This window comes from Rhamphochromis sp. 'chilingali', assembly GCF_963969265.1.
Source record: "Rhamphochromis sp. 'chilingali' genome assembly, chromosome: 10".
NCBI lineage: Eukaryota > Metazoa > Chordata > Actinopteri > Cichliformes > Cichlidae > Rhamphochromis > Rhamphochromis sp. 'chilingali'.
Genome location: NC_137937.1, coordinates 31,151,412 through 31,168,366, shown reverse-complemented (window position 1 = coordinate 31,168,366; position 16,955 = coordinate 31,151,412). Strand labels below are relative to the sequence as shown.

The 16,955-nt window shown below is 38.4% G+C and overlaps 1 protein-coding gene across 1 annotated transcript; it reads left to right on the top strand.

Moving 5' to 3' along the window:
* The first annotated feature begins 448 nt into the window (after window positions 1-448).
* krt1-c5 (keratin, type 1, gene c5) lies at window positions 449-13,125 on the top strand. Its single transcript, XM_080893264.1, has 9 exons — window positions 449-598; window positions 1,460-1,845; window positions 2,060-2,142; window positions 3,537-3,693; window positions 5,634-5,798; window positions 6,708-6,833; window positions 8,299-8,516; window positions 9,667-9,698; window positions 10,990-13,125. The coding sequence occupies exons 2-9, from the start codon at window positions 1,468-1,470 to the stop codon at window positions 11,103-11,105; spliced, it is 1,275 nt and encodes a 424-aa protein (XP_080749390.1). The 5' UTR covers window positions 449-598; window positions 1,460-1,467; the 3' UTR covers window positions 11,106-13,125.
* Window positions 13,126-16,955: the final 3,830 nt, after the last annotated feature.

Genomic DNA, 16,955 nt, shown 5'->3' with positions numbered 1-16,955 from the left:
CTCTCGTTTCTTCCCATCCTGGCTGGCCGTCCTCAGGTGAAGCCTTCTCACATCACTCTAAAGCCATTGTGTCTGCTCTCAATACAACCACTGTGGAAAGAGACAGGTCAGATTCAAGTCTGAGGAAGCTATTGTGAGGACAAATATAGAAGTAAAGGCCAAATTTTCTGCTGGGCAGGACTGGCTTGTTTTTTATGTAACAATATTGAGTGAATGCAACTTTTTTCCCCCAACAACCTATTACATTTGTTCTCTTTTGAATGATTTTTCTGCCATATTCATCTTAGATATACTTATATTACCTGAAAAAGGCAGGTTAAAATATAAACTATACTGACAGTAGCAGTACAGTTTTTCCTCAAATGAAAGGACACATTGATTTAAACTCATGTGCACCTCTGTATTTTTTCAGTCCTCCACAAGGTGTCATATTGCATCCTCTCCTTTGTTGTTGTGGGATTGGTTACATGACTGGCTCCTCCCCAGCCAGGATAGCTGATCCTCTACAGCCGGACTCACCTGTGAAAGCTGCTCCAGCAACAACAATCACTCTCACCATCAGCGACAAGAAGAGACCAACTGAACAACTGAGCTCCAGGTAAATACTGTTTTTGTCCCTTTCCTCTGTTTCTGTTCATCAATTTACAGCTCAGAGTAGCTGAATAGGGAACACATTTTCTGGATGATGTAAAGCTCTCAAGGACTTGAAATTTACTAGAACGTCATTGCTGTTCTTCTTAAATAACTCTGTGACGAGGAAAGAGTGATGATGCTTGGTATCCAGCACTTGTATTTCAAACACAGTGTTTCTTTAGTAGAACAGAAACATGATTGGTAATATTTCCTGCTTGAATGTTCAACAGAAACCTGGAAAAGGGAGACAAAAGATGACAAAAAATGTTACAGGGTGATCCAAGTGACTTTTTAAGTTTTTCAGGATCTCAAGAAAATCATTTATTGTTACATTTTTGGCAATCGTTTAGTAGAAAGTCATAAAACTCAGAGTTGTTTCAGATCTATCAAATCCAACAAGACAAATCAAATGGCTGATCTTGCTGGATTAATCATGTGACTTTAAGAACCAATAGGTGTGCACTGTCTGTTTTCCTAACCATTGTTGTCTATTCTGAAGTACTTTCTGTTTTTTCCTTTTGGGTGATTTTGAGAACAAAATAAGACAGAAGTGGCCATGACAGCCTGTTCATGTATCAATCTACTAATATTTTTATTTTATTTTCTTGATGGGAAATCATCTCAAAAGGAAACTAGTTATAACCTAGTAAATAGTGACTCCATTCTTTGAACAATGCCTAATGACATACTACCTTAAGATATGACAGGGTGCCTTGACTTTTAGCCCTTTCAGAGTTTTCTGGTGTATGATAGGCATAAAAAACCTCTAGGTGTGTTTTTGTCTTCCTTATTGATCCTTATTGAATGTATCTAACTATCTGTGTAGTGGACACCATGGCATCTGCTCTCTCTGTGCGCTCAGTGCGGCAGCCCTCCTTCTCCAACATCTCTGTGAGGGGCAGTGGACGCAGCATCCGCTCCAAACCCTCTGTCTCCAATCTTTCCTTGATTGCCACTCTGTCGCGCTCCCTCTCTCTGGGCAATGGCCTCAACGTGCTGGGCTCCAGCCTCTCCAATGGCCTCAGCGTCAGCGAGAAGGAGACCATGCAGGGCCTGAACGACAGGCTGGCCAACTACCTGGACAAGGTGCGGTCACTGGAGAAATCCAATGCTGAGCTGGAGGTGAAGATCAAGCAGCTTATGCTGGACAGAGCTCCAAAAGGGTACGACATTGAGGGGATGATGGCACAGGCCCATGCCATTGGACAGGAGGTCAGTGTCTAGTGCTTTAGACTATACAATTCATTTTAAGACTTCCTGTCTTGAGAAAAAAATAATAATATTTGTGCGTGATGTTCTGTCATGAATTCTCTAATTTAAAGTGCAGTTTTGGTGGAAGAACTCAACTTAACAAATTAATATTTAACTAGACACATTAAAACTACACATAATTTTAACTTGCTGTGCATTGTGTTCTTTCACTTAGGTGAGAAAGAAGACACTGGAGAATGCCCGTATAATGCTGGAGATTGATAATGCCAAGCTGGCGGCTGATGACTTCAGGGTCAAGTGAGTGTCACACTGCAGTCTTTTCCCTGGCTGTGAGTGTTCACATGGGAGCGCCAGACTGCAAAACAGTATGAATAAATGACCTTTCTGTCAGGGGCCAAAATAAATGCCTTATTCCCACGGTGGGTGCTCCAGTACCAAACAATGGCAACATCAGTTAGAGAGGAATATGATAGATGGTGCAGGCCAGAAAGAGAATCGTCCCCTTACGGAGATTCTACAGTTGGTAAGGTGAAGCTAAAGGTGACAGTCAGGAAATACCTGCTGCTGGTGTTTTTCACAGTGTGTTGATAGTATGTTTTGTGGTCTAATGTGAGGGAGTAATATGTCAGCTGACAGTGATTCATGTTATTTACAGCAAAGTGAGTGTGGACCTTAATAACTTTGAGCTTTGCAGGAGTTTGCATGCGATTTTTCACGTTTGTGCATCCATTCCTGAGTGGCCTCAGTGCCAAATTCACAGAAGAGTTACTAATTAGCTCCAGCTGCCTTTATCAGGTGCCTGTTAATCAAAGTGTCAACACTCCTAACACCAGTATCCACACGAAGGAGTTAACAGGCTGTAAATCTGCTATTTAATGTTGTAAAGTTGGATATTTTAATGTAGAAGTTCATGGGAACTGATTTTCTTTAAGAGCTAGTTGCCTCCTGAGGTACTTGAGGAAAAATTAAAATAGCGTGGAAGTGTCACTTCTGGTACTTGTTCAAAAGTCTTTTTCTTTATGCAGAAGCAGGAATATTTTTGATCTATAGGTACAGAAAGATTGTATTAAATAATCTGCAGTATTTTCAGATCTCATGAAAATGAGTATTTTTCAATAATGTACACAAAAGGTACAAACCTGGCCTAAAATTGCACATGTTTACTGATGACCTCCTTTTCTCTTAACATGAACTTGTGAGAATTTACAGGGAATCGTGTTGGGATATTTTCCACATGTACAGACAGCAGGAAGTAGCCACTTCAGACACATTGACACAACTAGAAATGCTCTATGCACCATAGGTAACGTGGTTACTTGGATATAGTGTACAGGAAGAGCTGGCAGGTTAAAAGTAATTTCTGTGATTACTTTCTGCATTTACCCCCATTTCCTCAAGAAATTTTAGCTTTTCCCAGAATGTTGTGGTAATGTATGTGTGCATTCTTACTGATTTGCCTGGCTGACTTGCCACAAAATTGTGGTACATATTTCTATATATGAAATCTCTTCAACACAACACATGGGTCTTTTGGAAATAAAGTCACAGCTGTTATTCTGTTGATTGCTCATATCCAACCTGACTACATCAGATATTTCTGTTCTCAAGTGCAGAGCTACAGCACAAGTGTGAAAGTTCATTTATTTGATTTAATCTTGTCTTTAATGCTGTTTTTTTTTTTTTTAATGCAGATGGGAGGCAGAGGCCACCTTGTGCCAGTCAGTGGAGAGGGACTGTCAGGCTCTGAGGAGAGCAAAGTCAGACCACGACCAGATCATCGCCACTCTCCGAGGAGACCTGGACAGCCTGAAGGAGGAGCTCTACTTCCTCAAGAAGAATCACCAGGAGGTGAGACTGCTGCCAAAACGAAGGTTACAAGAGGTTAAACAGTGTTTACATATCCATTATTATTATCTTCTTCACAAGACACAAGTTCATATAAACTAGTTCTCTGCCAGGTCAGTTTGTGTTTTCTCCCACAAGGTTTAAACAGTGTCCGGTGTCTGAAATACGATAATATAAGTACAGGGACACACCCTTCATCTTTGTAACCAGACTGCTTCAAGATAACGAGGTAACTCCAATGTACACAAAGCAGGAGTGTTTGAGCCCAGTCATCGCAACAGTCTGTGTGTGTTTAGGCAGTCAGGTGTGGTGTCCAGGATGTAGACTGAATTTTACACAGAGGGAATTTTTTATTTTGTCTTAAAAATGTATAAAATTTGACTGACTGTAATTAGAGTGTTATCATAACTGTACAGCGCAGCTTTTTTATTTTGTTATTTTTCAACACATCTAATTTTTCTTAAATCGAGAATTAAAAAACAAAACAAAATTCATAATTGTTGCAGCCAGTAAGAACTACAAAACCCAAGAGGTGTTGATGCAGCTACCATATAAATGTCTCAGAAATTAATTTGTAGCAAAGGTGAAGTAGATGAAGCCTTCTGACACACAACCTGTGGTTACACTCTTTTAGGCAGCTACAGTGATCACTCATTTAAACTTTAATTATCTTGTGAGCTTTATGAACAATACAGTAATAACTTTTAATTCACGGTGGGATTCTTTCTTTAAAAAACCTTATTATATTTGGCTAGTCCTCTGAAGATTATCACTTGGCACTGGCTTTTTCTTGAGGCTTCATATGTTGTGAATAAAAACTTTACAACTACTGTAAAGATTTAAAGGAAGTGAGAAATGGTAGCGTAAAATAGTTATCGGAGAGCTGTGAAGTTTCTGTGATATGAAAGCTGAGCTGATTTTGTGGGATTACTCCTGCACATGTAGCTGATGTTATTATGGGTGTCAAAGTAGGAAGGCGAGAATTAAAATTCCAGAACAACTATTTTGCACAGCTCTTAACTAAACAAAGAGCAGCAGGTCAGGTGCTGAAAGTACAACTCATCTGGGGAAATGCACGAGGAAGGACACGGCCATGAGAGAGGATGTGATAAAGGGCAAGGGATGAATGAGACAACACATATATATGCAGAGGATAACGAGAAACAAGCAACAGGTGTGAGAACAGCTGCATCTAATTACAGGTGACAGGCAAATAGAACTGAATACACGACAAACCACCAAAATGAAACAGGAAGAAACGGAACACGGAAAGAGAAACTCAGACATGACACAAAGACAGAAAGATAAACAAGCACCAAAACAAGACTGACTTCACAAGAAGTCACAGGGAACACAGGGGAGACGTGTAAAGCTAATTTAACAAAGTACATTAGAGTTTTGATTGACTCTAACCTACATCTGCTGTAACAATAGGTTAGCTCATTGAAAACAAACAGCCAATTAGGCAACATGGATGATGTTAAAGCAGGTTTACCAGCTCTCGCGCTGATGGCATGACTTTCACCTTCAGTCTCACGCTGCTGAAACAGTCTCACACCAGTTAAAAGGAAGCCTCAAAGCTCCTCCTTTATTAAAACAAACAAACAAAACAAGCAGACAACAGGTTTTTTCCATCTGAACATCAGACCTTTTTCTAAATTTCAGCTCTGGTCCCTGAACATCTCAGTTTACAAGCTTAATCCACCAGAGGCATTTAATGGTTTTCATTTAATATAGCAGCTCTTTTAGCACACAACTTCTTTTTGTTTGCTCAATGTCTCTATCAAAAGGCAGTACTAAGTGTAGTAAAACCACTTGAAGTTGAAGTTGGTGGATTAATAGGTGGACATCAAAATATTTCTGTTATAACCATGATTTACATTACAGTGCATCTACAGTAAGATGCTGCTTTTTCTCTCCATTCCTTCTTTAAATGTCTGCAGGAAATGAACTCCCTGAAGGCCCGTTTGGACAATGAGCAGGTGAACGTGGAGGTGGATGCGGCTCAAAGTCCTGATCTTGGGGCCATCTTGGCTGAACTCAGGGTCCAATATGAGGGCATTGTTCGCAAGAACAAGGAGGAGGCCGAGTCTTGGTACCTGAAGAAGGTGTGTAACTGCACAAACCAGCTCTTGTTCTTCTGTCTTTTCCCCACAGTAAATAAATATGTAGGACTGCTTTCTTTCATCTCTGCAATATTGTAAAAATTACAATTTATCCTATCCTAACAAACTAGATGCATTGGTTACAGCTAGTCGGGACTATTGCCATTCCTTTTTATCAGCATGTCCTAAAAACTCCCTGAAAAGCTGTCAGTTGGTCCAAACGAGTAGAGAAAGAGAGAAAGCGAGGGATCATATTTGTCCCTTGTTTGTTCACCGGCTTCCTGTTAAGCTCATCATTTAATTTAAAATCCTCCTTCTTGCATAGAAAGTCTTGAAGGGTCAGTCCACATAACATCTTAAAGACCTTAATGCATTATATTATCCCATCAGAGCGCTTCACTCTCAGACTGCAGGCCTACGTCTGGTTCCCAGAGTTTCTCAAAATAGAACTGGAAGCAAAGCCTTCAGCTACCAGAACCACCTCCCTAACTAGGTTCAATGATATACTAATTAGGCTTCAAACTTTCACTTTTGGCTTATAGTTAGCGCTGCATCAGGTTGACCTGAAACATTGCTTAGTTAACCAGCTTAGGCAGCTAGAAAGTAATCAAGTACTTCACCTCTTGTTACTCATCGAGCATTTTTATGCTACTACATTAATTTTCTTTTCCCTTCCCTTCTCTGTCATCACCAAATCAGTTTTAGCAGATAACTGCTCCGCCCTGATCTTGGTTCTGGTTTCTTCCTGTTAAAGCACGTTCGTCCTCTTCAAGGTCTCCAAGTCATAAGGGATTGCCTGATTTTGGGGGTTCTCTACCTAATGTTGTCGGGTCTTTACTTTACAGTATGAAGCACCCTGAGTTGAGTGCTGTGTTGAATTGTTTTGAATGTTATGTTTTTATGTGTTTACAGTTAGAGGCAGTACAGTCGGAGGTCAAAGAAAGCAACGAGGCTTTGCGTTGTGCCCAAAGTGAGCTCAGTGAGAGGCGGCGTTTCCTTCAGGCTCTAGAAGTTGAGCTTGAGAGCGTTCGTAAACAGGTACAGTACAGTTTGTTCATATACATTTGAATGACTACTTATCTTCTTCAGCGGTGAGGTTTCCGTGAGACGGAGACATTAGAAACCCTGTATGAGGGCACATGAATGACTGGTCCTCACCCCATCCTCACATCCTCCCCCGCACACTTGTCGAGACTAGCTTTTTGTCAGTTAAGAGCTGCTGCTGTATAGATACAATGTACACAGCAGGTTAATAATGTTTCCACAATCAATCAGTGTGACAAGACACAAAAACCTGGTGTTTTGTCTCCACTTCCAGTGAACTCAGTAATAATGTACAGCATGCAGACATGTTCACTGGAGGCAAATGTAGCTTTCAGATATTTGCTCAGCCTGATCGCACAGTAATGAATGCAGACGTATTATAGTGCTGACAGGAAAACTTCTTAATAGGTAAAATTACAAAGCAGCAGTTTTTGACTGATTTTCTGACAGTGGTGACACTCTTTATGGTCCGTGTGAACAGTGAGTTAATATGGAGGCTTTACCGTTTCATCCTCACTGTGTTTACCTCCATCCTCAAAGTTTCTACTGTTGCATGAAGACCATACAGCCCGTTAGAGCAGGAGTATCAGACTATAAATTTACAACTTAATATTTTTTTAGCCATTCCCAAAATTAAGACTGCTATACTACTTTTTGAAATGTGAAAAGCTTTAACAAAGCCAAACCTTTAACACAGCTTTGATCCTTCTTTATGTTTTAATTGATTCATTTTAGTCTCCTAAAGATTTACTTCCTGGTGCTGAGCATCCTTTACAGTAACGGCTTCATTTCAGCTTCTTATAGCCAGTGCCTCATTTTAGCTATTTGCACTACTGATGAGATTTAGCAGTTAAAGATTTAAAGAAAGTCAGAAAATCAAGAATAACGTGTCATTTTAAAATTTTCTGACTGTCGGAAATCACTGTGTACACAATCGATGACAATTTAAATGCCATTAAGAGCAACAAAAAAAATGTTCATGCAGTTTTAAATATTTAAATGGCTGTTTTGTTATTTTGTTATTTGTGATTCCTCTGTAATTAATTCCCCAAAAGGCAAGTCTATTCTACTGTCACCCTAAGCCAGCACCCTCATTATTGATGCTTCATCTTTAGCACACAGACATTAGAGCATTAATTATTTCACTTTAATAAAAAATATATATATTTTAATATCAGAGTGGGCAGTCCCATCTTAAGTAAGCAAAGGACGACATTTTAGACAACTAACTCAAAATTTGATTATTGTTCCCAAAGACATTATGTGTTTTTAACCATGCATGCTCAGACTGTTATCTGTGCTTCTCAGGATGAAGCTGTTCCTTAAACGCAGTTCTTGATGACATATAGCGAAGGAGGCGACCTGTCTGAATATTCAAGCCAGCTTTAGTAATTATGTAACACAGAGGAGAATATGTTATCTGTTGTGGCTATTCAGCATCAGTATGCTGTGTTTACAGGTTAGCGTGTTAGAGGGAAATCTCGGAGAATCGGGACACAAGTACTCTGTGGACATGGACCGTCTTCAGGCCATTCTGACACAGCTGGAGGATGAGCTGTCTCAGCTGCGTTTGGACATGCAGCGCAACAAGACTGACTACGAGCAGCTACTACGCATCAAGCAGAACCTGGAGATGGAGATCGCCACCTACAGGAGGCTGCTGGAAGGAGAGGACATGTAAGCAAGTAGAAAAACAAATCTAAGCCTAAGGGATGCACAGTCCCAAAATAACAACAGTCACAGGACCAGTTCCTTTTCAAATGCATATTTTTTTACTTGAATATTATCAAAAAAACAAATGACTCTTGTAGTTATTCATACTTTCTACAAGAAGGAGGCATTTGTACATTTATTAGTCTTCGAATTAAAGGACTTGTTCTCCATTTTGGGACATATGTGCATTTTGTTTTTAGCAGAAATAAGATTATCATGTCCGTCCAGTAAATTTAACCACAGTTTGTTTTAGATGAGCATAGATTAGAAACAGGGGTCGCATTTACACGGAAATCAGCGTACCAGGAATCTCAAGTTTATTAACACCTTATATTTTATTTGGTTATTTACTTTTGCACATACGTTTGTATAGACTAAACTTTGGACAGAGTTAAAATTAAGCTACCCAGAAGCAACTGTAGCATCATATTCAGTTCACTATGATTGTTCATATCAGAGTTATTATAGCTTTGTGCTTTCTAGTTAGTATTTTTATTTCATATTTGAGTTTTTGTTTTTAAACTAGTTTCTTCTTAGTTTGTTTTCAGAGTTGATTTACTTATTTTCAGTTTAGTTTTCAGAATTTGAAAATGTTTAGTTTTTGTTTAGTTGTTATTAGTTTCATTGTTTTGTTTTAGTCTTTTTAATTACTGTATGGAGGGCATGTCTCTGAGACCAAATTTAGAAAAATCAGTGCAGGTAATTTAATAAAAACACACAACTTTTTAAAAGCAACTGACCGATGGTCAGACTCTCAATAAAAATGTGCATCAATGCCTCATCAAGCAAGGTGTAATAACATTTTTACTACACTAAGCATAAATGTTTCAGTTAGTTAAAACATTTTTAATCATTAACTAAAATGTTTTTTCTTTTAGTTTGTACTTTAGTTTTAATAAACAAGCTTAATGACCTTAAATGGTATGAATATTAGTGACAAGGTGTAATAAATGATACCCATAACTACAGTGAAAAAAAGAATAAATATAAAATACAATAAATAATTAGACAAAAGAAAACATGAGAACAAAGTGTTTTTTCCCACAATGCAGAACTGTATTTGCTTGAACCTGCTTTCTGCTTTGCCTTCACTGATTATAATTTTGTCCTACAGGGTGAAAGAAACTCCCCCTCCACCTCTTAAAAGTAAGTTCAGATTATTAAATTTAACAAATCTGTTGCAAATCTGAGCGTGTCATCTGTAAGTTTAGGTTGGATAATGCTAGTCTGGGAGAAGCACTTGAAATCCAACAAGTTTTCTGAGCCAGAGTTGACATGCTTTAAAACTGCTGAATTTAAACCAGAGATATAAAGGCTGTCGACGGTTTGTGTTAAATTGTGATCGTGACACTCGTTGCAGATGTCCACTTGTCAGCCATTTAATACAACGCACCAACTAAAAATGTAATCTACAAGAGAACTCTAGAGAACTTTACAAGAGAATAGAATAGATATTTATCCACGGTGTCTGCTGCTGTCTGTGCTCCAAACATTTGAGAATTTATGCGACTTGGGACAGAGTGACATAAATTCAAGGCTCGATGCAGATGTTCGTGTTTCTGAAAATGTTTTGTGACTCACTGCGGCACACTGTCACACTACAATCCACCAATCGCAATGCATTTTAAGGCCAACTTAACTGGATATTATCGCTTGCAGAGGTGGGACGTCTTGTCACTATTATGGAGTCCCTCTGAGCAACACACTCTTATTTGGTAAAATTTTAGTAAAGCTTTGCTTGGACAAATAATTAGAGTTCGGAGCTTCGTTTTCACCTCATTGGTGATGAAATGTACATCACTCAAATGCAACCAATGTAAAAAAGGAAGGCTTACTCACCAGCAGTTTCTGCAGCTTATCCTCAAGCAGGCATGATCGAGGCCACAGAATCTATTTTTACACACTTGAATACAGGTGTGCCTCGAAACTTTGGTGCGCTCTGGGCAAAAAAAAGTTTGAAAACCATTGTTGAATGGTATCCAGTGTCATACCAGAGGCCAGAATTCATCACTACTGCAAAAGGGTCCCATGTTTCAGTACAGGCTTCTATAGGAAGTCAGTATAAAAAGAACTTGAGTGCTGTTGTCCTTTATGTCTGTTACAGTCTGCTCTTGTAAAGCTGGGTAATTTTAGTCATCTTAAATTCTTCCAGTAGGCCAACAATGCAGGAAAATCTGATCCTTTCCTTTGCTATCCAAACTCTTTTGTGAACATGTGTTCACTTGATACTCACACGGGATCATAAAAAAATCAAAATAGCACATGACTCACTCGGGGAAAGTAGGAATCCCTTTTCTCGGGGTCAGTGTGGCTTCGTAGCCTCAATATAAACTTCTTATCTGAGTATAGCACTGTTGTTACACTGTTAATGACACTTTCTGTGGCTTTAGATTAGCAGCATTAGTGTGACTAACCATTGTTCGCTCCTGTGTTACAGAAGACCCCGATGTAAGGACTAGGAAGATTGTGAAAGTCGTCACTCAAACAATGATCAATGGCAAAGTAGTCGATGAGTCCAGCGAGGTGGAGGAGATCGAGGAACGCAAAAAATGAACCAAAGTGCATCAGTACGGAAGCAATGTTTCATAAAGCATTAGCTGACTGTGGATCAAATTATTGTTTTCTTTATTTACTTTATTTAATCACAGCTAATTTTAGCCCTGTGAGGTTTAAATAATGGCTCCAGCTGTGACCATACACCTGTATTTTGGAGATATATAAAAAGATCTTCTTTCCTATATAATAGTCTTAAATAAATAGTTTATACACATCACTTAAAATTACTTTTTTGTTCCCACGATTGCAAAGAATATGAAAAAAGAAGCAAAAATGGCATATTCTTCTACCGTAGGGTTAGGGTTGTGGTGATCAGCAGTGATGAATAAGACATCACAAGATTATCACACGTTATTGTCAGTGTATTGGAACAAGGCTGACCAGATTCTTCTTCTTCAATACTAAAATAAGGCTGACTAAAGATTTATAATTGCTTCCACACTTCTGAGGGTTACAGTCAGTTTAGAAAATGATGCACTGTGATGGTCTTTGTTGTGCTTTTCAGTCTTTAAATCAAATCCATGAAGTTTAATTTTCTTAAAATGTCTTTGAAAAGGTCAACCCATTTTTAATGCAACTTCTCGTCACTATTTTCTAAAATAAAATGGAATTACTGATATATCCTAGTTCTGCAGCATGAAAGATTTTCACATATTTTTAGAAATTATTAATTAAGACCCAGTTATGCAAATAATATACATAAAATGTTCTTTTTCCAGTATCATCACAGGTGGCAAAAGTATTCTTTATGTAAATAGAAGTACAGAAACCTGTGTTTAAAAAGTACTCCGGTAAAAGTGCAGGCTCTGAGATGTACTAAAAGTACTTTTAGAGGATATTTCTACCAGCGATTTTTGTGCAAAGCTAACTGAAGCTTGTAGTAATAATAATCATCATCATCATAAAATTATGTTAGTATGTGAGACTACAAACAAAATTCCAATCTGTATTCCAATTCTAATGAATGTAGTCAGCTTGAATCTGTTATGTAGGACACATCATCATCTGCCTAAAATCAAATTTGCTACACTGGATGTAACCCAATTTGACCATGAACACAACAGTCCAACACTGGTCCAACACACTGCCTCACTGTAAATCCATCAGCGTAACACTGAAAAATCTGAATTAGTTAGTTTACCTCAGTGTGTTTCGCAGGATGTTTCAAAAAATATGAAAGTGTATAATTTATCAGAACACATCATAAACAGACCCACTGTTTGATTAAAAATGATACTATAAAACATGATAGTAACAGTTTACAATTTTCAAATATCACTGAGCAGTCCTTACCTTTAAATATAACCCCTGTTCTTCCTCTTCTGTCCTGTCTTTCTTACGTCGTTCTCCATCTCTGGGCAGCTTTAGCTAGCACACACACTGCCCGCAAACAGTTTGTGTTGATATTTGTTGAGCTGTTAGAAAAGTTTCTTTTGAAATTATCTGCCACAGCATGTTATTCCCGTTATGCTGTCATAGATGACTTTGCTCAAATTGCATTAAAATGAAACATCCAGGAAAAAACATGATCATGTATTTTTGCGGTTTCCAATATTTTAAAGGTTTAATATATGTGAAAAGTGAAAATGAAAGTATTTCCTAAACTTTAAATCCTTTCTTTTGATCATCACTGGAGGCTAAATGTGTTTAAATATTTGTCTTAACTGTGCCAATAATGTCATTCATAAAGTGACTGTACCAACTCTGTTATTGTGTGATAGTTTCACTGTGAAAAACTACTGAAAGTATTGTTATGTACTTTTAATATCCAAATAAACATTTTAACCAAAGCGGCTTTACAGTGCCAATAAAACTCAGTGATTAAAATGTGTTTTGTGTTCTGGGTTTGTTTCAAACAGAAACCTTGACTCATACTCAGAGAACAAAAACGAAATGTGATTCTGCACCTACAGAGCAGAAACTACCAAACCTGAATCCAGCAGTGTCGGGTAACAACCTTTGTGTGTGTGTTTCTGTGAGTTTGTGTTCACATTAAAGTGAAAATTTACAAAAAAGATGGCAGAGCAAGCTCCTGCAGTGTTTAATGTGGTCTGCTGTGGTGGTGTATGAAAAAGTCAGATGTCAATGCAGAAACAAAGAGCCTACAGTCAAAGTGCAACAGGTGGAACAGGTAAGAATCGTATCAGAGTTTGTTTTGGGCTTTTTTGCTGTATGTGCGACTCGAGTAAAAGATACTTGGGTGTCTACCCAGAGGATTCGTCTTTGTTTTTGTGTGGTTTTTTTTACTGGGAAATGTTCCTCCTTTTGTTTCCTTGTGAAAACAAAGTGCTCCGTGTGCAGTCAGGATGTCATTTGGGGATTTCAGCCACTTTGAGTTTTTGTTGTCTGGTCGCTGAAGGATTTTATCTTTCTTAGAGGTGTTTGTGTGTTGAGGGAGGAGGCTTCATTTAAATACTGAATACATTTCAAAAATGTGTGTTCTTGGGATGACTCTAATATAGGAACACTGAGGACCAGGCAGTTGGGACACAAAGTAATGAATAGTCAGGATTGCTGGCAGGTGTGCAGCAGGGGTGTTTCCAGGCTTGTTAAAAAAAGGCTGGCGTGGGGGACATTGAGGAAACTGTTAAAACCAAATAAAATCAGTTCAGTGAGTTGTATTTGCACACACCAACTGCTGCCATAAACGTGCATTAAGATTAACATGGCACCTAAACCAAAGCACAACATTTAATGGAGACCTATCAAAGCTAAAATGCAGCCTGGTTAGAACAGTAAATGTGATTAACTTATTCTGATGTTAGAGGCGATCGTGGCTCAAGAGTTGGGCGGTCGCCCTGTAATCGGAAGGTTGCCGGTTCGAGCCCCGGCTTGGACAGTCTCAGTCGTTGTGTCCTTCACCCATTGCCTACTGGTGGTGGTCAGAGGGCCCAGTTGCGCCAGTGTCCGGCAGCCTTGCCTCTGTCAGTGTGCCCCAGGGTGGCTGTGGCTACAATGTAGCTTGCCGTCACCAGTGTGAGTGGGTGGATGACTGGTTGTGTAAAGCACTTTGGGGTCCTTAGGGACTAGTAAAGGCTTTACTAGTCAGGCCGCTTAACTTACTGAGTGTTAATAATGTCTTACCGTTTGCAAAGTAAAGGAGGGGAGGAGGAGTAGGCTGTGGACCAAACCATGAGGCAGAGCCCACTTTAAAAAAATGAATTTGTTTGAACAGTTTGAATAATTAACCAATAGTATTCAGCTCATTCAGTGTTATTGTATACATTTACAACCATTCACTGAGGAGAACAATCATTTTTTTTGATGGGGAACCTTTTGATCTCACCCATAATTTCCACTTGCCTCCACTCACATGTCAACACATTTTTGCCTGGAGGCTGCTCCCTTCTGTACCTGGTTTGTTCGGTGTAACCATTTCTGTTTTCATTTTGTATTTTTGCAGTCTAGCTGAGCATTTCTTGGACATAAAAACTCAAATTCAAACTGCTTAAATAGCTCTGTTATGACCAAGAACTCTGGGGACTGAGTTGGCTTCCCACAGGGGCAGTGTCTGTCTTCTTGTCTTGTAAATAGTGAGTTATTTAACCCACATTGACTGTTGTGGCTCAGTGTGTGGTGTGGGTTTTGTGTGGGTAGAGGTGATGTGTTAAATGGGATTCAGTCCAGAACATTGAAGCAGCCCCCTTAAAGCTCCCCAGACTGAAAAAAAACTTTTAATTAAAACCTGCTGTGACACCTCTGCTCTATGTTCTACATATGGACTGTCCTCAGTTTTCCTTTATTTTTAATGACATGTTTTGGATGGACCAGTGTTCTTTTGTTAAAATGTAGAGATTTCTTCTGTCCTTTAGATGATTATTCACAGCTGCTCTATGACAGAGGGGGTTCTAGAATTCCAGTCAAAGAAAATAAACCACCAGCTCTCCTATAAAAACCACTGGATGTGATTGTTGCAGTGTGTTTGGCATCCTCATCTAATTCCTCTCCTGTCAAGCTTCTGGAGAGCAGGAGTCATCTTTTAATTCAGTGTTGGGAGCATTCTTATTCACCCAGGCATCGCCCATAAAACCCTCACACAGCCTTGACAGTCCTGTGGTCTTGTAGAGACACAACACTGAACTTCACCTGATCTAAATACATTCTCTGTTTTCTTCTCTCCACACTGTCTGGGCATGACAGATAATCTTTACCAAGTCATAAGCAATTTAACTTGTTTTCAATGTAAGGCTATGTAAATAGTTAGTTAAACTGAGTGTCATTGATAATATGGCTGCCATTTTACTTCCTAACCCAGTGATAGAGTAAGCAGGTTAATATCACTCAACTAACTAAACAAATCCTTACTTACAATATAATTAGAGGACTTAGTGAATATGAATAGGTTATGTATTTCAAAGTATGGATAAACCATAAAAGATTGTATAATAAGTACAAATAAGTTTGTTGTATAATGCAAAAGTAGTTCTAAGTAAAAGAATAAAACTAAATAGTTACATAAATGTGGCAATATTTTTATAAGTTTAAATACATATAATAACAATTAGCTATCTGGAATAAATATCCATGTAAGTAAATATAGTTATAAAGTTATAAGTATTTAATAAAAGAGCTAAAGAGTCATAATATGTTGTGTATATTGCTGAAAAAGCTGAAGATAATGGACAAACGTTAAAACATATAATTATATACTATGATATACTATGAATAAAGTAGCTGAGACCAAACTGAGCTAAACACTGACAGTGTGACTGGATGAAAAACATCCTCTACATGAAAATAAAACATCAGAATAAGAGTTGTGTTTATGATGAATCAGTCTGACAGGCCTGTGGAGATGTCAGCTACTGTCCTGAAGTCTGCTGCAGCTGTTTGAATGTCTGTTCAGCAGCCCTGTGACACTCATGCTCCCTCTCACATCGTCATGAAGTCTCACAGTCTAATGTCTTCCTTGTTCAGGCAGCTTGTCACCACATGGAGCCACACTGCATAACACACAACCTACTGTAAGTTCAAACTATAGAAAGCTATGATATTTACTAGTTTCTATAATTATAATACAGTTGACTCTAACTAGAAATTATATAAATACTTGTGCCTTATATTAAGGTTGTTTATATTCATCTGTTTATATTGTATGTTTTAAATCATGGAAGAACATTCAGTTCATTCTGTGAATACCTGAGGCAGTAATCCAGAAATCGAGACAAACTCCAGCTCACATTTAGTGCAGTTTCATGTCAGTGTGAATTTTCTGTATGTTATCACTCCTGTGAGAAAGCACACATCGGCAGAATCTGCTGTCTTAAAGCGAAGCCTGTAAAGCATGCTGGTATTTTGTCACCTTGATGAGAAACTAGTGAACTCCAGACATAGACCTTTAAGCGTTTAATAACTTTTAGTTCATCCAATCAGGATACACAGAAGAATTACAGGGTCACAGAAGAGACAACACAAAGATAAAACTGTCAACACCCATTTTTTCTAATGAGGGGAAAGATAATAGAGAGGATGGAAACACCTCGCTGTTTGTTTCACTTTCTTTTCTTTTCTTCTCTTTCTTTTCTTTTCTGTATGATTGAAAATCATCACATGTTTGGAAAGTGAAAACCGGAGGGCCCATATCTTGTAGGCATATAGAAGAATTGGATTGGTAATTGTACTTCCTTGAATGATGTTGCTGTTGAAGAGCGCCCTCCTGTGGTGAAAAGTAGAGTGTACATGCAATTGAAAAGCAGAAAACACAGAAGCCATTTAGTTCATTATTACACTATAACTATTATTGTGTTGATTTGTATGGGAAATTGCAACCCAGTTTTTCCATATTTAATATAGAAACAATTTGCATTGTGCCACAATATGGCACATTAACACAAATACTGTGTCGGG